The sequence below is a fragment of the Solanum pennellii genome, chromosome 1, assembly GCF_001406875.1.
Source record: "Solanum pennellii chromosome 1, SPENNV200".
In the NCBI taxonomy this organism is placed as follows: domain Eukaryota; kingdom Viridiplantae; phylum Streptophyta; class Magnoliopsida; order Solanales; family Solanaceae; genus Solanum; species Solanum pennellii.
In genome coordinates, this window is record NC_028637.1 from 89,583,738 (window position 1) to 89,606,263 (window position 22,526).

The 22,526-nt window shown below is 29.9% G+C and overlaps 3 protein-coding genes across 3 annotated transcripts; 2 read left to right on the top strand and 1 right to left on the bottom strand.

Moving 5' to 3' along the window:
• Positions 1-2,470: 2,470 nt before the first annotated feature.
• LOC107008659 (ribonucleoside-diphosphate reductase small chain A) lies at positions 2,471-8,445 on the bottom strand. The gene is made up of 9 exons (XM_015207792.2): positions 8,050-8,445; positions 5,762-5,922; positions 4,910-4,958; positions 4,643-4,769; positions 4,102-4,167; positions 3,872-3,988; positions 3,538-3,700; positions 3,379-3,449; positions 2,471-2,909 (listed from the first exon to the last, which is right to left on the bottom strand). The coding sequence occupies exons 1-9, from the start codon at positions 8,201-8,203 to the stop codon at positions 2,795-2,797; spliced, it is 1,023 nt and encodes a 340-aa protein (XP_015063278.1). The 5' UTR covers positions 8,204-8,445; the 3' UTR covers positions 2,471-2,794.
• Positions 8,446-12,743: 4,298 nt separating this feature from the next.
• On the top strand, positions 12,744-14,688 carry LOC107014382 (endo-1,3;1,4-beta-D-glucanase-like). The gene is made up of 7 exons (XM_015214268.2): positions 12,744-12,949; positions 13,091-13,112; positions 13,561-13,681; positions 13,863-13,953; positions 14,036-14,128; positions 14,206-14,306; positions 14,406-14,688. The coding sequence occupies exons 1-7, from the start codon at positions 12,802-12,804 to the stop codon at positions 14,544-14,546; spliced, it is 717 nt and encodes a 238-aa protein (XP_015069754.1). The 5' UTR covers positions 12,744-12,801; the 3' UTR covers positions 14,547-14,688.
• A 3,584-nt stretch (positions 14,689-18,272) lies between these two features.
• Positions 18,273-20,406, top strand: LOC107030299 (endo-1,3;1,4-beta-D-glucanase-like). The gene is made up of 7 exons (XM_015231627.2): positions 18,273-18,543; positions 18,666-18,687; positions 18,874-18,997; positions 19,329-19,419; positions 19,496-19,585; positions 19,687-19,787; positions 20,085-20,406. Exons 1-7 carry the CDS (start codon positions 18,378-18,380, stop codon positions 20,223-20,225), a joined length of 735 nt encoding a protein of 244 aa, XP_015087113.1. The 5' UTR covers positions 18,273-18,377; the 3' UTR covers positions 20,226-20,406.
• Positions 20,407-22,526: the final 2,120 nt, after the last annotated feature.

A 22,526-nucleotide genomic window follows, 5' to 3' on the forward strand; every position in this document is an offset into this window, starting at 1 on the left:
AAAAATTATGTAATACAGCACAAATAACAATTATAGTGGGTTTTTTTGTAAAAGAAAAAGTTTGGAGTAAAATTTCAATTTTCAAAAATCCCAAATAATGATATTTGGCCCAAAATACTAGAAAAAATTAGTATTAGAAAATTTCAGATATTTGCCAAAAATATTTGTTGAATAATGATAAATTATATAGACAAACATTATTTGTCAAATTTTTTCTCAAATATTATTTGGGAAATCTATGGCCAAATTACTTCTTTTTTTTCTCTTTTGCTCTATTTCACTTTTCAAAAATTAAAAAAAATTGTATTTTTTGTTCAAAAAAGTTAGTATTTTAGGCAGTTTGTTGTTTAGTGTTTTTCTTAAAAAATAGTAGCTATGTTTTGGCTTCTATTTGAAACATAAGAAAAGGTTAAAAGTAAAAAGACCATCAATTATGTAATTAGATATTTTGTTTAGGAAGACATTATAGTTTGCACATGCTAAGTGTTAGGGTAATAATAATCATAATATAAGCTTAGATGGAGATGTTTAACTTTAATAATCCCAACTAATCAAGTTGGACTTCTCATGTTTTAGATTTTTTTTTGGGTTTGTTGGTAATTAATTGAATTTGTTAATCAATTATATGTTGGATTGACTTAATTTAATGTTTATGAAATAGGGTTTGTTTGGGACAACTAACAACTGGATATGTCAGATATATGGTGTTATGTCACCCTAAAATATAAAGATTAAAAGGTAAACAAACAATAATCTGTTATTGTGTCTTTGTCTCAAAGAGATTAGGAATTCATTTCAATAAATAATTTTTAAAAAAATGGTGTCTTTATCTCTCTATGTCTGTACTTTAGTGTATAATTTTCTGGAGGGGTAGCTTCAAAGTTGAAACACTCCATGTGGGGCCATCTCTTCATCCCATAACCCCCCCACCCCCACCCCACCCCAAACCTTCCACCAAGATTCTCATTTTTGGTCACATCAATAATGCAAATAATTTTCATACTTAACTTTCTTTCCTAATTTACGTGACATATTTGTTGCAGTCGACTTCAAAATAATATTATATTTATAATTTATTTTACACTATAAATATTTTTTTTACATTTAAATTTTGTGTTAAGTCAAACAACATCATATACATTAATAAACAGGGAGAGTGTATGTCAAGATAATCTGACTAACTCCCATGTAGTTGAAGGGTGTCGATTGACACCTCTTCATCGAAAAATTACATAGCGTAGCTAGAATAAAGATATCTTTTGTGTATATATATTACATATCGATACTCCTTGAGTTCTATGACGATTTACTTCTTTATAGTTTGACACCTCTAAATTGAAATTCTGGCTTCGCCACTACCTCACCACCCCACCCCCACCCACTCTCTATATCATATTATATGTTTTTTTTGGAAAATAATGGTTGGTGGGAGAGATGATTCTTGCATTATCTCAAATCACCAACATTATTTTTATAAAAAGAATAAAATTGTAGCATGTGGAGTGTGCACAAGTGATGATATGATTCAGACTGTTGGCAAGTGGGATGAAGCATGGAACTATTTTCCTTTTCTTTCTGAAATAAATCTTCATAAGATAATGATGGATCATGGATGTGCAAATATAGTGGCAAAGTTGTGCACACAAGAAATTTACAAGAATGACATTTTTCCATGGGATGTGGTCCTGTGACAACCTAGTCCATTTTACTTTTCTCCTAGTGCTTCAAACATTTATGTCGGATTAGCTTGTACGTACCTTAACTATTTTATTGATTATGCGTTTGAGTACTTTACCCATCAAATTTGACAAATAGAACGCTTGTACGTACCTTAACTATTTTATTGATTATGCGTTTGAGTACTTTACCCATCAAATTTGACAAATAGAACGTAATCACATACCCATCTATTATTACCTTAATGAAATGATTTATAATGACACTCGCTCACACAAAAGTTTTAGAGTCATTCTACATCACCGTTTTAAAACTTTGTGATTGATCAAACAATGCTAGATGGAATAGAAAAAGTAGTACTTATTCAATTATATTTTTCTCTTCTAAGATTTAATCAAGATTTTAGATTTGTACTCACTTTGTTGATCATTATACCATGGTTGCCCTTGTGGTAGGTCACCTTAAAGCATCAAAAAATCTAAACACATTGTTACAATGTTGTGACATAAAACACCTTCCATTGTTAAAAAAAAAAAATTATAAGAATTCACAAAACAAATAGAAGTAAATAAACTGTGGATTGATACATCTACTGTACTAGCTTAAGTTACAAAAATGGAAACCACAACATCATATGTGAATAGTCTTAACACAATCACATTAAGGCTAAATGAAGGAAAAAAGAGAACAAAATTCCATGCAAGAAAGATATAATGTCACTTCCCAAGACCCATATTTTGTCTAAAGGAAAGGAATATTTATGATGATATGGATAAAAAGCAATAACTAAAAGTGGACATGAAGTGAAAACCAAATGATGATTAAGCCAATCCACCTAAAGATGATTTTTCAATACCTTTACCCCTACTTGGCAACAAGTGTATGGACAATTAGTTTCACATAGTTTTCAAAGTCTACTCAATACTCATTAACTACCAAAACCATCATGTTTGGCAAATAAACTTTACTTTTTCTTCACATGAAGGCAATCAATTGCCCTTCTAAAAGTGATCAGAAAAAGGTATGGACTATTAACAATATGATCTTTGATGAATAATATTACCACAAGAAAATGCCATCTTTCAGCATCAAGGTGATGCTAGGGAAGAAAAAAACTCTAGAAGTCTTCATCCAGTTTGAACTCAAAATTCTTGCCATTGTCTTGCAAGCTTGACATCACAGAAGCCTTCTGATAGTCAGCAACTCTTCTCTCAAAGAAGTTGGATTTGCCCCTGCACAGTCATAGTCCAAATTAGAAACTATAAACATGCTATCAAATTAGATCACAAAGGAAATAGTACTAGCCCTTCGGGTTAAGTTCAAGTGGAAAATGTCGATGGAGATGGGACTTAGGTCACAGGTTCGAGACCTATGACATGTGAACTTAGTCTGGTATTTAAATCGATAAAGGTAGAGGGACGGGCCCATTATCCCTGAGCTTTGAAGGCTGCTCTTGACGCTAAGGTTGGCCCCAGATGGATTTCTCGGTCATAAAGAAAAAAGAAAAAACTAGTCCATAGGCCCCAGTAAAGAAGGTGGTGGACGGATAATCATATTTAATTAAAAAAATCAATTTGCTTAATCACTTCACGGATCCTATCTAAATTTGTCCAGCCATTACATGTATAGTACACTTCTAAAGATGATGCATAATTTCTGCAAAACAGAATCAGAACCAACTTTGTATGCAGTGACACTTACTGAAGAGAAATAAATTCCATCCAATCAAAAGGGTTTTCAACATTATACTTCTTGTCGTACCCTAAGGCAACCTGAAGTAAAGATTAACAAACTTGTTAGTTCACGGAAAGAGATTAATTACATCCATCCTCAAACAAAAAGTGCAAAGTGATTTAGTACCAGGAGGTGATCAGCAACAAACTTTATGTACTGACTCATTAGTTCTGCATTCATGCCAATCAATGCACAGGGAAGGGCATCACAGACAAATTCAGTTTCAATTTCGACCGCTTCATGCACAATTTGATGAACCTTTTGCCTAGTCAATTGATTTCGCATAATACTGGACAACAGAGATTAGTTAAATCACATCAGGTTATGTCCATCAAGTCATTCCCTCTCACTATTACTGAGAAGAGAGAAAGAAAAGAGAGAGGATTTGTGGGGGATGGGTAATGTGTATTAGTTGAAACACTTCTACCTAAGTAGATAATGACATCTCGACATATTCTACCTATATAGAAGGCAAGCAAAGTCACGGTGGAGACCCTCATCCTTAGAAATGAGCACATTTGAGTAAGCCAATCCTGGCATCAACCCTCTCTTTTTCAGCCAAAAGATAGCACAAAAGCTGCGAGAAAATAAGTTACAGCAGGTAATGTCAATCTTCAATACTACTTGTAAGCAACATAAATAATCAGTCTTAGTGGAATCGTGCAGACTAATAATGATTTAGCAGCATACCTTCCTGAAAAGAAAATTCCTTCAACACATGCAAAAGCTACAAGCCTCTCAGCAAATGAGCTGGAACTGCACGAAGAAAGTAAAATATGCACAGTTAGTAAAGTCGATGTTGGTCAGCATCATCAATAATAGATTTCTAAAGATTGAAATGGCATATAGAAGTGTCATTTCACAGGCATAGCTTCAGAAACTGAAAGGCTAAGTAATATAAATCTATCAAACAACCTCCCGACAAAAATAAGGAAAATAAAAAAGAAAGCAGCAAACGCGGCTATGGGATCAGTACAACTATAAACAAGAAGTATTTCAGTCATTAGTTCATATAAATATTGCAAATCAAAGATGAGCATTGTTTGGGAATGAAGGAGAAACAATGTACCATGTCCCAAATAGTCTTTTTCCCTTTTGATAAGGTACTATGTCCTAGATAGTTAAGAAAAATTAGTTGTTTCTCATATTGCTAACTTATATTGAGGGTCTTTAAGTATTTTCATTAAGTGCAGCAATGTTACAACCATGCATAGCAAAGATGAACCGTTACCTCTGTATCCAATTCAAAGCCCACTTGGCCTTTTGTGAGACACAAGGAATGCTGTCAATTGCATTAAAAAGTTTATTTTTCTGCCTTGGGTCCTTGATAAAAGCGTCCAGAAGCAAGCTGTACATCTCTATAAGTAAGTGGAGAAGCTCTAATCAGACATCAAAGAGTACATACGACGAACCCCTTACTTATGTTAAGAGGATAAAAAAGCTACTAAGACAAGGAAAAAAACATGTTGACCACACACACATAGTTAGAAAGCTCTACCCGAGTGAATATTTTCCATTGCAATTTGAAAACCATAAAATGCGCGTGCCTGCAGAAAGAAGAATGATATGTCTGTAAAGTAAAACCATCTTACAGAAACTGTATACGCAAAACACCTAAAATATTGTTTCCTACCTCCAAACATTACCTATTATCAGACGATTTGTGAAAGATAGGCGCTCAAATGAAAAATATTTCTTACAAATTTCATTATAAGGAATGTTAAATATTGGAAAAAATGCATCAATAGCTGTCTGACGATCAAAATCACTCGCATATTATGGGCAACTACTCAGATCAGCCAGTGATATTGATATGCATTAGTCAAGGGACAATAACAATAAGCAGATTAATATAAATACCCTCTTTCCCAATAACACGGAGTTTTCAGGTTTACTGAATGTTATATCCCCTATAATTTTTTTTGACGCTGAAGGTAATCTTTCTGTATGGTGCTTCAACTATCCTATTTCATTTCAGTTATTTAGAAGTGGAAGAGCTAGCAGTGAACCAACCAAAACATTTCTGAAGTGTTATTCCTACGATATCAGATCTTTATTCAAAAAACAACTGATTATTAATACCATGTTATTCATATAATTATTCATGAGTACTAAACTGTAAAGTTCATGAAAAACAAGGACACTGAGATAAAGCAAACCGTTTGAAACAGACGATTATTCAATGTGAAGGAAATTATTCATGAGTACTAAACTGTAAAGTTCATGAAAAACAAGGACACTGAGATAAAGGAAACCGTTTGAAACAGACGATTATTCAATGTGAAGGAGCATTACTCTGATCTTTTTTAATTTAAGAATAGAGATATGCAGAAGAATTTAGCCAATTCACCTCTTGAATTTGCACATCGTTCAGAAACCTAGCAGCCAAATTTTCCAAAACAATTCCATCTGATGCGGCAAAAAATGCCAAAACATGACTGATGAAGTGCTTTTCAGATTCAGATAAGGCTTCCCAATGCTGAATATCCTCAGAGAGGTCAACCTCCTCAACTGTACCACATATATTGGAGAGAGAGGAGACAGATGTTAGATCAGTACATGGTTCAGCTACAGAAACAGCCAAATGTATGAATATGCAGTAATAAGCAAACTATTTATCTGCAGATGACAGGTTATTATCTCATCCTTTGCATTAGTAATTAGCAAGGGGAAAAAGGTCTGAAAAATACTCCAACTTCGGCCGAAATTGTTGTTACGATACCGAACTTTAGAAAAAACCTTTTACCCCTGAACTATTTAATAATGTATTTTAAAGGTATATATATGTCCACGTGGACACATTACTTTTTATAATTATGCAATATTTATGATGTCCACATGGGCACATATATACCTTTAAAATACATTTATTAAATAGTTCAGGGGTAAAAGGTCATTTCTAAAGTTCGGTATTGTAACAACAATCTCGGCCAAAATTCGGATATATTTCAGAGCTATACAAACTTTAAAACTAATGCAAAGAATGAGATAACAATCCAATGAAGTTCAAAAAAAGCTACAGAAGTAACCTAAAGAAACATTTACCACTTCACAAGAAACAACATGAACTTCTAGCATGACTTGTTTCAAAATGAAAAAGTAAATTAAGAAATAAGGCAAAATTGATCTCCCTAAATATCAGAGCAAAATTCCCCTTGATTGATCCAATTGCCTACCGTCATTTCTAGCTTTATCCATTACGGATACATTTAAATTTGCCAACCAATAAAATGCATGATCCCTCACTGGGGAGGTGGTTACAACTTCTGTGCTCATAACGAGTCAAATATCATTTAGCCTGGAAAGTTAAACCAATTCTTCAGCAGAACATGAGGTTCAGTTCTGGAAATTTTGAAGCAATCAATTCTGGACATTCTGAAGAAAATAGAAATCCCTTTAACACCCAAACTGAAAATTTTTCCACTTCTTCAGCTATACCCCCTCGCAGCCTTCTTGAAGGACATTAATACATACATAAGCATGTGTATTTTTATTCCTAATATTAGGATGGTTCGGAGAGTCGGAGGTCTAGCTTTTCAACAAGACTATGGCAAGCTTTATTGGTCAAGGCCCTCCTTTAACATGAAACATAAAAAGTGGGAAACAGAGAGCTAATCCATAACACATTCAACAACAAAAAAGCAACAGAATAGAACAAAGAGTGGATTGCTCAGGCCTTTGCAAAGGAATAAACATCAATTCCATTACAAGGTGGGGAATTTTATTTTCCCCATCGACCTATTTGCAGAATTCAATTGTTTTTGTTTAAAAAAAATTCTATATTTCCATTTTATTTACTGGAAAAAATACATCTAGAGGAATTAGCTTATCAACTCACCGAACAATACTATAAGACCATGCATCCTGCCTATATTTGTACATGCTCCATAGCAATACCATATTTTTGTTCAGGCATTTCTCTTATAATCTCAATATATAGGGGTTCATCACGCCTATAATTGTCTTTGTCTTCTCTTAGAGGGAGGGATGGTACTATTGAGGGGTTTATGTGACACATTTCCTACATCATGTTACACTTAGCTGTATTTTAACAATTACTAGCTATTCCCTGGATTTTCTAAGCTTACTTACCAAATACTAGAAAATAAGTAAGCAACCCACTTGTTTTCCAAGAAAATATTTTCTAAAGAATCATTTTCCTTCCTACCAAACACATCCAAATTTTTCACAATTCACATGCCCAACTCAGAATATAGATGACTGACAGTGAAAAACATGGGGAAAACAAATAAAGCAACAATTTTTTTGAAAAAATATTGGAACTCCAAATATACACATTAGCAGCAGAGGAACCATTTAAGCAGAGCAAATTTTACAGGAAAAAGTCATCAACTCATCATAAACAAACAAATAGGTGTAAGTGATATGAATAACTAAAAAAACACAAATTTCCATAATCAATTCAGACACATACAAATAATTCAACCAAATTCCAATATTGACAAACACACAAAAAAAGGGGAAACAAACAAGACAATACCAGCCAAGAAAACCATATAAAGCAACAAACTTTGCAGAAAAACAGAACACATGATGAACAAATAAAGTACAGTAACACAATTTTGCATAACTATCTCATGAAAAAAAAAAAGCAAGAACAAAAAATCTAGGGATTACCAGACCAGAAACTGGCTACTGCTTTCTTGTACATTTCCCAAAGTTGTGGATATCTAATAGGAAAGGTGCAGTATTTTTGTGATTGTTCTTTCAAAATTGGTTCTTCTTCTTCTTCTTGCAACACACTTTCTGTTTCATTTTTCAAAGAACCCATTTTTTTTCCAACTTCCCCTCTTACTCTTATCCAAATTTCGTATCTTCACCACACTTTAACGATAAACTAAACAAGTTTACATGTGAATTTGAAAGGTCTTTTCTTGGCTTATGAAGAAAAAAAAAATACCCTACAAAACCCTCCCGCAATATTTTATAAACCGACTGGTTTTGGTAGTTACTTCTAACTCTTCTTTCACTTTTGAAAAAGCAACAAAATATTTAGATATTGAGATTTCGTGGAACTCTAGCGCTTAATTTTAATGAATATTTTATCACATGTTTAATTATAATTTTTAGGTGATTATTCAATTTTAATTTGATAAATATTTCATAAATTAATAAAATATTTATAAATAAATTTAATTTGATAAATGCGTCACTGTCTTAAAATTATAAATATATCTTACTTGAAAAGAACCGAGGAGTAGAATTGTATCCATATTGATTAATTAATAAAATATTTTTGTTTTCTCATCTTTTTTGTTTTCAATTTACTTTTTGCTATTTTAAAATTTATTGCAAATAACTATTTTTTTTTCGTGTTAAATTCTTCCTCCTTTTTATTATGTGGAACGTCATATCCTCTCAATATGTTCATTTGTTATGCCATAAAATTGTTGCGTATTTAGTAGTTCGAAGAGTTTAAAATTTAAATGATGTGCGAAAAAAAAGAGATTGAAATAAGTGTAAAAATAAAGTTTAATTCAGCGCACTATATCATCTACTTAAAAGGCTTTATTATAATGCCTGTTAACAATTAGAAATTCTTGAAATTAAGGTATATTCCATTTTTGCCCTAGTTCATCTTGTTCTTTATTAAAATTTCTCTTTTTCATATCGTACTAGAAAATAATTTATATCTCAAATATTTGGAATATAAAATTCTTGATATTTGTTATTGTGTAGATAATCGTACGATTAAGACATTAGGAACTACTAAAAAATATTTCAAACAAAGAGATGCCCCATATACTATTTTACACAAGAAAAATAATGTGAGATCTGCTATGCAAACTAATGTTAGGTCAGCCTAGTTCCATGTTAAAGGACACTCTACGTAAGAGATGTTTTGAGAGAAAAATTAAACGAAATTAAGAATATAATCTGCAATTTGAGACTTATTTGTGTTCTCTTGTCCTTGTTCACATTTTGGAAAGGCATAATACATATATTAGACTCTAAACTTGGCTTCAAATTTTAACTTTGATCTCCAACTTTCATAATGCACAAACAGACACTTTAACTATCCAACTTTTAAATAAATAAACACATGAGTCCTACATGGTAAAATACACGTAGGACACCACGTAGGACGAAAAATGACATGTAGGATGACATATAGGACATGTATGTTTATTTGTTCAACTTTACACAAGTTTAAGTGTCTACTTGTGCACACCCAAAGTTGAAGGGCATAAATGTGATTCGAAGCCAAGTTAAAGGGCATATTTATGTATTATGCCTTTTGGAAATGTTACATAGTTGATTTGATTTAGTGTTACATAGTTGATTTGATGTATTTGATTTTATGTCTATTCATTAATTTCAGAAATATTTATTTATTTTAATTAATTATTATATTTTCATATTTAAAAATTAATAATTTTTTTAGCTTTTTCTTTTTCTATTTTTAAAATTAAAACCCAATAAACTAATTAGCTATCTCAATTAAAGCATTGACAAATGACACCCTTGATTTTAAAAGAGCATATTGTTCCATTTATTAGTCAGTTCAACAAAGTAACTAAAGAATACTCTAGTAGAATAATTGCTGTAGTTATTTTTGCCGTCTCAAACTTTTATTGTCATTTTTAAAAATAATTTTCTCATATTATTTATTTCATTTTAAAAGTTCAAAATAATATAAAACTTATTTCAAGTCTTCTTTTTCAATTGTTACTTTTAATATTTTGGCAAAAAAAAATTTTCTATCATGATTCTTTTTTTTTTCTTTAAGGAATAAGTTACAACACAAGTTGAAAACTTGTGACATTGTATTGCATAGTCTTATTCAAGTTATTTTAAAATTTAGTTTTAATATTTTTTGAATTTTTGGTTCTTTAATCTCCATTCTAATTCATGATCCCCTCTCTTTCTCTCTCTGTATATATATTAAGAAACAAAATAAATTATCATAAGTTTATACATTTAAATTTGGGGGTTATGATGAGTTATAGAGATTGTGAAAATATAAATTATGAAGATAAAGAGATACATATTTCTTAGTTTAAGAAGGGAAAATTAATGAGATTAATTTTAAAGAATGATAAATTTAAAGTTCTAATTATTTTTGTAGGATTAGTTTCTCCTCTTACCCATTTATTTATAGGATAAAGTGAAAAAGTAGAGGTTTTAACTAATGAAGAAACATAAAATGTGTTAAATAACAAATTACAATAATGAAAGTGTTCTACTCAAAGTTTATTATATATATATATATATATATATTCTCATACGAGTTTATTACTTATTAACGTTGTCATGTGTTATTCATTCACATTAAAAATATGTCAACTTTATATGTTTAATTAAAAAAACAATATAATATATTCTTACAAAGTGATATCGGGTGTGCTCATTCATAAAATATTATTATAAAAATTGAATGCTAAAAATAAGATTTATTCATTTATTTTGTTATTGATTACTAATATGATAGACCACGTCATATATTTTTAGGGGCAACAATAGCCAGTAAATATAAAAGAAATGCACCATAGGTAATATACTTTTAATTCAATCATGGCAAAATTTAAAATATTAATTAGCTATAAATTGACGTACATATAAATAATAAAAAAATGTGCATCTTTTCATCTTCAACGACAACAACAATGAATAGAATATTTATTTTTTTGTTCAAATCAAAGAAATAAAATAAAAGAGAATAAAATAATATTAATTGGAATCATAATAATACAACAATGAATCTTCAAAATGTTTGGAAATCATTCAAACTTTTATACTACTATGACTCTATCTTTCAGAGTCTCCAAGATAATTATGCCTCCTTCTTCATTTTGTTGAACTTATACCAAATAATGTGATGAATCTTTGAAGAGTATATCTATGATCTTCATCAAAGTGAAGGTCATATTGTGACATCATCTTATCTATGCCTTCTTTTTATTATGTACGTGATTGATGAATAAAAAGACGAAGAAAAGAAAATTAAAAACCTATACTACTAAAAAGAAAGAATGAAAAATGAAAATGACCATTCAACATCTCTACAGATGATTGGTATTTATAGATTGGATAAGCCATAAACATAGTTAGAAGAAAATTGAAAAGACATGTTATTTAAGTGAGAATATCAATAGATAGAGATTTCCTTGTAACTCATTATATATAATTACAATAATAAATATGCTTGAATTTTTTTAATTAATAAACAAATTATTTAATGAAGAGAAAAAAGAAAATATGTCAAAAAAGAGAGAAAAAAAAAGAAAAAAAGAAATAGCCCCTAAAAAGTATCGATGGATTAACCTGTAAATTCCTAGAAATCTGACAGGTCATGTTGAATGTTATTATGGAAGAACTATTAATGACCATTTTTTCCAAGTTCTTGTTTGGATATGATACATGGCATAGATAAAAATCAATGTCTAAGATTTAATTGATTATAATAACATTCTAATTGTGATTTAGATAATTAATATTTCATAAGAAAAATAATAATATCATAAGCATAAGTCATAACAAATATACTATCTTATCCATAAATATATTATAAAAACTTTTCGCTTTTCTAAAAAAAATTCCCTACAAGTATTTATCTTCAGTTTGTTTTTAAATATAAAATAAAATTGAATAAGTCTTAGATAGCAACTTTGAACTTTCTCTTTACATATAACTAATAGAAAAATATTCGCTGGGAAAAAATAATTTGAATAAGTGAAATGATTTTATAATATATTTAAGGGAAAAAACAGAAGATAATACTAGTAAGAAAAAGATTTTTTTAAATCATATATTTATGACAAGATAATATATTGTTGTGATTGTTGAATTGTTATTTTTTTTTATAAAATATTAATTATCTAAATTATAATTAAAATTTTATTTTTATTTAATTTAATATTAACCTTTAATTATTACTTATGTCATGTATCTCATATCGAAGTAAGAACTTGAAGAAAATAAAAGAAAGAAAAATTGAAAGGAGTCAAATTTCAATCAAATTGATTATGTATTAAGGTAGAATAGTTTTAAAAAAACGTATAAAAATATAAATAATAAATAATTTGAGGGAGAGAGAGTCATCATTTAGCCATCATAAACGTAAGTGGTTACGTAGTCCCCCACCTCTGGAAATTAAACTATGTCTTTGAAAGTTCATCAATGATATTTTCTTTTTATACCTCGCGGGGTATACTATTCACATTAAGGTCTGATTAAATTTAAATTTATATCGAAAAATTTTATTAAGGTCTAAAATACTCTCTAATAAAATCGATTTTGTATTCAAATTTTCGAATCTGGAATTGTTGAGTATTTATCACTATGCCACGATTCTGGTTGGTGTTAATTAATGATATTAATATAGTATTGTCTTTGACATTTCCAAAGAAACATATTTTTTGAGCAAAAATGTCAGGAGCACAATGTATGAAGAATCCACCACCCCTTAACTCAGCTTCTGGAATTGGAGATTTACAAGAGATTGGAGGGGTTAGCAGCTATGTTAGTGGATCTATTCATTCCAAACTTGCAATTCTTCTCATTTCTGATGTATTTGGTAAACATCAACTATATATATAATTAATAAGTTTGAAAGTCTCTTGTTTGGCTTAAAACTAGTTGTAATTACTACATATTAAAGATGTTAACTTTAACTTCTTGGTTTATCAGCTAATATTAATTCTTATGGTTTCTGCAGGATATGAAGCTCCACTTTTGAGGTAACTACAGAGTTCCCTGTCTCAGATTTGATGCCTATTATGTCTACTATTTCTTTTTGGTACAAGTTTTTTCAAAATTTGAATCGAAAGTGTCTAATCGGATCACTTTATTAGGATTGAAGGCGTTGTTTCAATTGAAACAAGGCTTAGTTTGAGTGTTTAAATGGAATATACCATGTATTAAGCTCTTTTTTACTTTCTAGATTTCTATGTGAAAGAACCTAAGCTCGAAGCAAAGACCCTTAAGTGCCCTGCGTAAACGGGAGAAACTTCCCACTTATGACTCGGGTCTAGAATCAATGGGTGATGCTTGGTTACAATTTTGAATCCGTTATTATGTGTATGCTCTAGTTTTTTTGTTGTTTTTGATGTTGAAATGATTTTTCTTTATCCATGGGTAATGAGTTTCAACGTATTAAGCGTGCTTTGTTTGTGTAATATAATTCAGGAAGTTAGCAGATAAAGTTGCAGCTTCAGGGTACTTGGTGATTGTTCCTGATTTCTTTTATGGTGAACCTTTGGATCGCGAGAAACATGACGTACAGACATGGCTCAAAGATCATGGCATTGTAAGTACCCTGCATGAACTTCTTAATTTCAAAGAACTGCAACACTTGAAACTATTAAGAGTACTATTATATAACTTTGCGGAAATGAGAATATTGATGAATTGAGTAATAGAAATGTGGTTTCTTAAGTAAGTTAAGTTTCATTTTCAAGAGTATGAAGTGGTTCTTAAATCTCTTTTAGGACAAAGGATGTGAAGATGCTAAAGTAGTGGTTGAATCTTTGAAGAGTAAAGGTGTTTCCGCGATAGGGGCAGCAGGCTTTTGCTGGGGAGGTGAATGAATTTTTTTTTTTCACTTCTTAACTATAATTACATTATTGTCTTGGTTTTTTTCATAATTCTTTTGGTTCATCAGGAATGGTAGTTTCTAAATTGGCGAAATACGAGAGTACTATTGATGCTGCAGTTATCTTGCATCCTGGTCCTATTACAGTTAATGACATAAATGGTACATTCTTTGATTAATTTCTCATCTCGTCCTGCATTGTACTTGTATGACTACGCGCTCATAATTGTATTTTTCAGAGGTAAAAGTTCCAATTGCAATATTAGCAGCTGAACATGACCATATTTTCCCACCTGACCAAGCAAAGCTACTAGGCAATGCTTTATCCGCGAAACCTGAGGTATGTTGTATCTTTTAAGCATTTATACATGTAGAAAAAGATCATTATATGCAAGTTTACTATTAGATTCATGTGTATAATTGATACTTAATTGTGCAGATTGAAAGCTTTGTGAAGATATTTCCAGGGGTAGAGCATGGATGGACAGTTCGATACAACGTTGAGGATGAATCGGCTGTCAAAGCTGCAGAAGAATCTCACACAGATATGTTACACTGGTTTACTAAGTTTATAAAGTGAAAACAAAGGAAGTACTAAATTAAAACATCATTTTTCAGTAAGGAGATTGTCATAATTCCTCAAGGGAAGTGAAAATATGTCACAATGAGTACACTGCATTTTGCTGTTATAAAGATGAAATCAAGATTATGGTTTTAGCTTATGATGCATATTTCTTTCAACCCCCCTCCCCCCTCCACCTTTATCGGTAAAAATCTAAGGGTGTTCCGGTGAACAGTTGTCACGAGGGCTGTTTATGGTTATGGTTATGGTTATGGTGAAACTTATCTGTACCGGGCGTTTACACCAATTCAATACATGCACGCCACATGTTTAAATTTACAATTCATTTTACTCAATCTTAATTAATTAGCACGTGTTTAACTTCATTAAATCACATAATAATGAATTGTGGTGTAAAGCCCGGTGCGGGTAAGTTTTTTCCTTATGGTTACATAACCAAACCGAACCGCGATCCAAATTAAACCGATATTTGGTTTGATTTGATTATGTTTGGTTTTAAATTTTGAAATACCGATATTATTAGCTTTGGTTTTATTGAAAATGAATCGCAAAAATAATCAAACCGAACCGAGAAGTTATATATATAAATTTTACAGTTATTTATAAATAGAATATAAGTATTTTGATAAATTTTAATTAATTTAAATCTTTAATTTTACTATTTTCTAAAGCCCAACACTTTAATTTTAGCCCAGCTATTAAAACTATAAGTCTTAATCCCTCAATATTTATTACTTTAAAGATCACATGTTCTTTGTTCTTTATAAAATTTTCTTACACAACATTGAATAATTTAAAGCTCAATCTAATGAAGATGGTAATTGATTAATTTTGACTATGAAATATTCTTTTTAGAAGTAATTTCTCAATATTTTAAGATGTTGAGATCTCCAAAATATTGAACCAACTTTATATTATTGACAATGAGTTTTTTAAGTTTTTGAAACTTGGTACATTTGATGAACTTCTTTGCTCGTGTAATAACTTATTTGTGAATTATTCAGGTACTAAGTGTTTTTGTCTATCGAGATGCGTATGTCCTCAACAAACTTATTACTTTCGAGACGAAAATATCAAAAAAATCTAACCAAACCAACGTTATTTTTTTGGTTAGGTTTTAGAAATTTAAAAATCGATTCAAGTTGATTTGGTTTTGATTTTAACTAATAACCGATCCATACTGAACCATGAACGCCCCTACTTGTCACACAACAACATATATGAGAAATAGAGATTCGTTAATTTAGGATAGAGGGGGTCGATTTGCCCGTTAAGAATACGTAACATGTTACTTGTTTTTGTTTCAATTACATTTTATCTCATCATATCACATTCTATTTTGTGAGATTAGATAATCAATATTTATACAACAAAGATCTTTAGAAAGTTTTCAAAAGAGCATTGGTGCAGCAAAACAGGGGATCGGTAGATGTGAGTCCTGATAAGTTCAAATTTCGATAGATATAAAAGTACTAGACGCTCTCTGTCTTAGTTCTGGTGACAAAGTTATCTGTTATTTTTTGAATAGTAGAAAATAGATATTTCAAAAAATTAGTTAAAATACGCACAAATTGATTCGAATATTACATTATATATAATAATAAAAAATATATAGATGTTGCAATTACCAGATCATGATCTCCTGAGCCAGCAGACTTCATGCAACATACATGTTTTACTTATTGGATTTATCTAATTAATGACATTTTCAAGGTATTATTAGACAAAAAATCAAGCACTCTACATGTTACGTCTCCTTTATTCAACCTATCTCATTAATTAATTGAGACCACATTACATTACTTATTTTATGTACACATATATATAAATTTTAACAAATTATTAATTAAATATTTTTTCTTTTCAATAAATGTGATCCAATTTTCTCTCATAAGAAATTTAAGAAGGTAACTAAAGATTTTTTTTGAAAAAAAATATATAATAATATACAATACCACCATAATATTTGTATGGATATTGGACTTACGAAATTTATGGTCTTAAATATGTTATTATACTTGTATAATTACAATTAGGAACTTGTTATTAATTACAAAATGAGACGTTAAACTACGATTAAATGGTTCCAAATATAGAACTATACTCCCTCCTCCCGTCCAAAATAATTGATATTTTAGCCTCTAAAAGGCAATCCCAAATACTAATAGATCATGAGTAGTTGAGGGGAATATCATCAAATTAACTATTTAACAAAATTTTAAAGCATATATGAAAAGTAAAATAGACCATCAATTTATTTTTATTTTTAAAAAAAGAAACGTCGTGCATCATGCCTTTTAGAATTTTGTATAATTTATTATTATGATAGATATATAAAATAGCAAATTAATATAAGGAAGACTATTCCCTTTTTACTTTAAAATTCAATTCATTTCAAAACGGACAAAAAAAAAATCTGACGTTAATTTAGTCAGGTATAATATAAAATATTTAAAAAAAAAAACTTCTTTGTATTCATAGTACTCCATAAAAGTAATTTAAACAATCAGATAACTATATTCTATAGTGTAATTAATTATAATTAGTCAAAAGAGTATTGAGAGACAGAAAGAGTTTTAATGGGGAAAAAATTTAGTTAAGAATTATGCATTTCAATTAAATATTTAAACTTTTGATTATAAAATTGGTATTTTGATAAAAATAATAACTTAAAATATAGTATTTGGCCCGAAAAGTCAAAGTACTACATTAGATGGTTAAATTTATGTAAAAATTACATAGATTTCATAGTTTAATTACATTTTATTACTATTTTTATTTTCTTAAATTACAAAATCTCTATAATTTATAGTATCTCGGATACATAAAAACTTGTCAATACATAGCTCATGCATTTCGAATGGTATATTACTTAAGGAAAGAGATGTATCTTAAAGGGAATAACGATATATTCGAGAGGAAAAGGATATTTCCAAGAGAAGATAACGATGTATCCGACATAGTTTTCATAATTTTTAAATGATAGAAAATCTTAGAGATTATCATAAAATAATAAGATGCCTGAATAGTTTTTCCGAAATAATTTTCAAACTATTCAAAATAGCTTTTATCTACCTATTATTAATAATTTTGAGTCTCATTATTAACATAATGAATTAGCCTTTATTTACTTTGTATAATTGTCCGTTCAAATAATTAGTAAATATTGTACATTGACTAGTGATAGTGACAGTAATTACTTTTGGGCCAATGACTAATTAGGTAAATAATCTATTTTCAAATGTCGAAAACTTATCATCAAATGGCACGTGTAATGAAGCGGCTAAATTTTCAACATTTTTCTTTTACCCGAACAATATCACCGTCCGGTATTGTTTGTCATGTTGAGCTTTTTGAAAGTCTGAGTAATTTTCGAAATTAAATTAGATAACATTAATTCGATATTTTAAACAAAAAATTTTTAGATATTCTAAAACTATACGAAAGTACTATAAATTGCAATTTTTGCTATATTATGATGAGAAAATACATCTTAAAATAATAATCAAAGTTTTATAGTTTGACTCTAAAAATAGAAATCATGACAAATAATATCGGACGGGAGATTAATAAATTTGTCTCTGAATTGTGTGAATATTATATTTGGATGCTAATTGTCTTTTGAAATATAAACAAAAAAATTAACTTATTTTAATCTGCAGGTATTGAAAACTTATGATGGATGTTCATGTAGTCATTCATTGTAGCTTACTTTGATGCCCAAGTAAATTTTTGTAAGACTCATAAATAGTCTTTAAAATATTGATCCTTTTCTCTCAATCGACGATACACATTTTCTTGTCATTTCATTTTTATAGTAATATTGTTATGTCGGGTCCTGAGTGTTGTGAGAATCCACCAAATCACCTGAGCGGCGGTGGCGGAGGAGGAGAAGGAGGAGCTGGTCATGTCCAACAACTTGGTGGTTTCAACTGTTATCTTTCTGGTCCTCTTGATTCCACTCAAACTATAATCCTTGTTTCTGATGTTTTTGGTAACTTCTCATTTTTGTGCTCATTTTGATATTTAGAATTCAAATAAGTATTTTTTTAAAAAAATATGATTTATATCGAACGACTAAGTATTGGCTTTTTTTTTTTTTGGTTTAATATGCAGGATATGAAGCTCCAAAGTTGAGGTAAGGATTGCAGGAATAAACATGTCCTTTTTAATTTGACCTCTGCTAATATCGATCTCTATTCTTTCATTTTGATATGCATTTATAGATACTTAAACTGATATAAAATTGAACAAATATATACACAACATCCTATCTGGATGTAATTAATAGATCATATTATTCAAACTGATATATAAATTATAGAAAGCTTGCAGATAAAGTTGCAGCAGCTGGTTTCTATGTAGTAGTCCCTGATTTCCTTCGTGGTGATCCTCGTATACCTAATGATGAGAAGCCTTTAGAAGTATGGATAGTAGATCATGGACCGGTGAGTTCCTATTTCTAATATTAATATATATATATATATATACGCACTACAACAAAAATGACCATTAGCGGCATTTAATTCTTAATTGCCGCTAAATATGTATTTTTAGCGGCAATTGTCACTCTTTGTATATGTTCCTAAAGCCTTTAGCGATATTGATTCTAATGACACTTAACTAATGCCGGTAAGGACTTTAGCACTCTTTATTAGTGTCAATATTTAATGCCGCTAAAAGTTGTTTTTGTTGTAGTGTCAATATTTTATGCCGGTAAAAGTTATTTTTATTGTAGTGATGTTTGCAATTTTATGTGATGTATTCTTGTTGCTACAGGATCAAGGATTCGAAGATGCAAAACCAGTTATTGAAGCTTTAAAGAGCAAAGGTGTAACAAAAATCGGAGCAGCAGGCTTTTGTTGGGGAGGTCATTATTGTTGCTCTGATTACAACTTACAAGCTCTTTTTATCTTTGTTAAACTTAAACTTTGAATTCGATCCAGCTAAGGTAGTCGTGGAACTAGCAAAATATGATTATATTCAAGCTGCAGTGCTATTGCATCCTTCATTTGTCGTTATAGATGATATGCACGGTATGATTTTCTTCTTATCTTTCTCTTGTTCGTATGAGTATTCAGTATACCTAAATACAGAGCACAATTTCATGTAAGAGTCTACTGTTGTTGTGCTTCAGCTGTTGAGGTTCCAATCTCAATATTGGGAGCGGAGATTGACAGAAGATCTCCACCTGAGCTTGTCAAGCAATTTGAGATGGCCTTAAACGCGAAGCCTGAGGTAGGAATTCGAGTTGTATCATAATAATTGACTAATAGGTGTATTCGAGTACATAGTTTACCAACAATACATGTTCCAACAGAGGTTTATAAGATACTTAGATTGCACTTTAGTTTGTTAAAAGAATGACAAAAATCTCACTATGGTTAATGAGATGAGTAGACTCCTTATAAGGCTTGAGCAATCCTCCTCCCTTTGAGCTAGCTTTTGAGACCGTGAGTTAAGCACAAGACCTAACTCAACAGTATTACTGCCAACGTGAATGAATTTAACGTTGATGGTGCTTTTTCCGTGCAGGTTGACGCATTTGTGAAGATTTTTCCTGGGGTTACACATGGCTGGGCCGTGAGGTACAACGATGAAGATGAATTAGCTGTAAAATCTGCTGAAGAGTCTCATCAAGACATGTTGGGATGGTTTGAGAAGCATCTCAAGTAAAATTTGCGTAATGACATGTTTTCTTTGTATGTTTTTGGTAATAAGGTTTGGGAGGGTTTTCTTGTGTTTGGTTTATGAGATAACACTTGTTTGTCGTTCCAAATTGACAGTGATAATTTCACTTAAATGTGGACTCTGGTTATGTTTATTAAAAAATATAAAATAGGGTAAATTTGAAAAAGAAAGAGTGGAAGTGAAAACAGGATTTTGGTATTCTCTAAATTTCAAATTATAGTTGATTTTCATGATCAAACGCTGATTTTTAAATAAAATCGGAAGAAAATAAAATTTTCTTATAGCCATACAGGGCTGTTTTCCTTGTACACACACAAGCGAAAAAGAGAGGCAACTAGACTAGCTAATGTCACTTGCTCAAACTTGTTTGGGTTCGAAAGAATCAGATTATCATGCAGAAACTTATAATTATAAATAACATTGATTATAAATTAGATACAAACAAAAATATACTAAAAATATATTTATTATATGATTTGGTGAAGTGATCTTTCTCGAACAAAACTCTCTAAACAATTATATTGTGGGTGTTCTTTTGTTCTTAGTATTAGAGGAGAAATCTTTAATTTATAGAGTTCCAAACTTCTCCTCTAATGAAATAAAAATATAACTTTTTTAAAAAAAAATTAAAACATTTATGATAATACATTAATTTTCCCTCAAGAGAAAAATAAAACTCAAATAAAATAAGAAAATAGAACAAAACTTTATATCATTTTCACACATTTGTATCATAAAATCTCAAGAAATTTTAAAGGGCACGTGAAGATTTTACATTCACGCCGCTATTGTCATAAAATTGTGAATATTCTTCAAACAAAGAGCAAATATCAATAGTGGCGGATCCAAGATTTTCGTTAAGGGATTTGAAAAATAAAAGTTTAAATGTGTAAATAAATTTTTAGAAATAGGATCCTTAAATTTTTTTGGATTTGAAACCAAACTTTTAGCACGTTTTAAAATAAAAAATAAGGCTAAAATAAGCTTGAAAAATAGAATTGATTTTTTTAAAAAAAATAAACTGAAAATAAAAAAAGAAAATTACTCCCTCCGTTTCAAAAAGAATGACCCTATTTCCTCTTTAATCAGTTTCAAAAAGAATGACTCATTTCTTTTTTTGGCAACACTTTGACTTTAACATTCCAGGTAGCATATTTAAGACCACAAGATTAAAGGGCATTTTGGTACATTTGACATAATATTTTAGGCGACTTGCCACTGAGTCATCAATTTCTATTTGTTCTTGAGGGAGTTCTCTCTCTCTCTCTCTCTATATATATATATATATATATACATAAAATTTATCTTATATATATCGTATATTTTTTTACCGAGAGAATTCGTGTGAACCCGTGGACCATAACGTGGGTCCTCCTTGAATATCAAGGCTTGTGTGATATTGCTGGACCTTGAATGTGATGCATTTTTAGTAATAGAAAATGTTTCAAATATTTTTCAGGTAACTTAGCAACATTTTTACTCCATGGTAGCAAGTTTCTTGTTTTTCCCTTCTTGATTATTACCTAGAGTGTAGTTTATTCTTGAAATAATAAAATTACACTCTATGTAACAATCGAAAAAAAGAAAAAACTCAAAACACTTGCTATCGAAAGAAAAAAAATTGCGAAGTTACCTTATAATTCTGAAAAACATTTGAAATATCTCTACAAACAAACACTTCATATTCAAGGTCTACCAACATACACTAGCTTTGCCATATGCCATAGTTTCAAGGATATTAATTTACAGCATTATGTTAATAGTGGCATCAATGAGAAAACTCTTCAAATACCCTTCCAATAAGTTAGAAAAATTACTGAGTGGAATTAATGTCATTAAAGAAAAAATAATCCCAATAACTCCTTTTACTTATAAGGAACACTTTAAGCAACTCAATGACATATTTTGAAAATTAGTGAGTAATAAATAAAAACATGATATTCAACTACATTTTATTTTAGAAAAAAGATTCATTGCATATTGAGATAGCTATGTAAGGTATCTTTTTTATTGTTTTAATTTGCTGGAGAATTGTCCTTTTCATTTTAATTCCAAAAACATTACAACAAAACTACATTTGTCACTTTGGGCTTGTTTGATAGGGTATATAAGAATAATATTAAAGAGAGTGTACTAGTAATAGTCTTATTAATAATGTTTGTATTAGTTATGTTTGCATTAACTATGAAAAAATTATTTCATATGCACTATTTGATTTATGTATCAAAATAGTATACATTGCATAATTTTGTAAAATAATATTTATTTACAAAAACCTTCCACAAA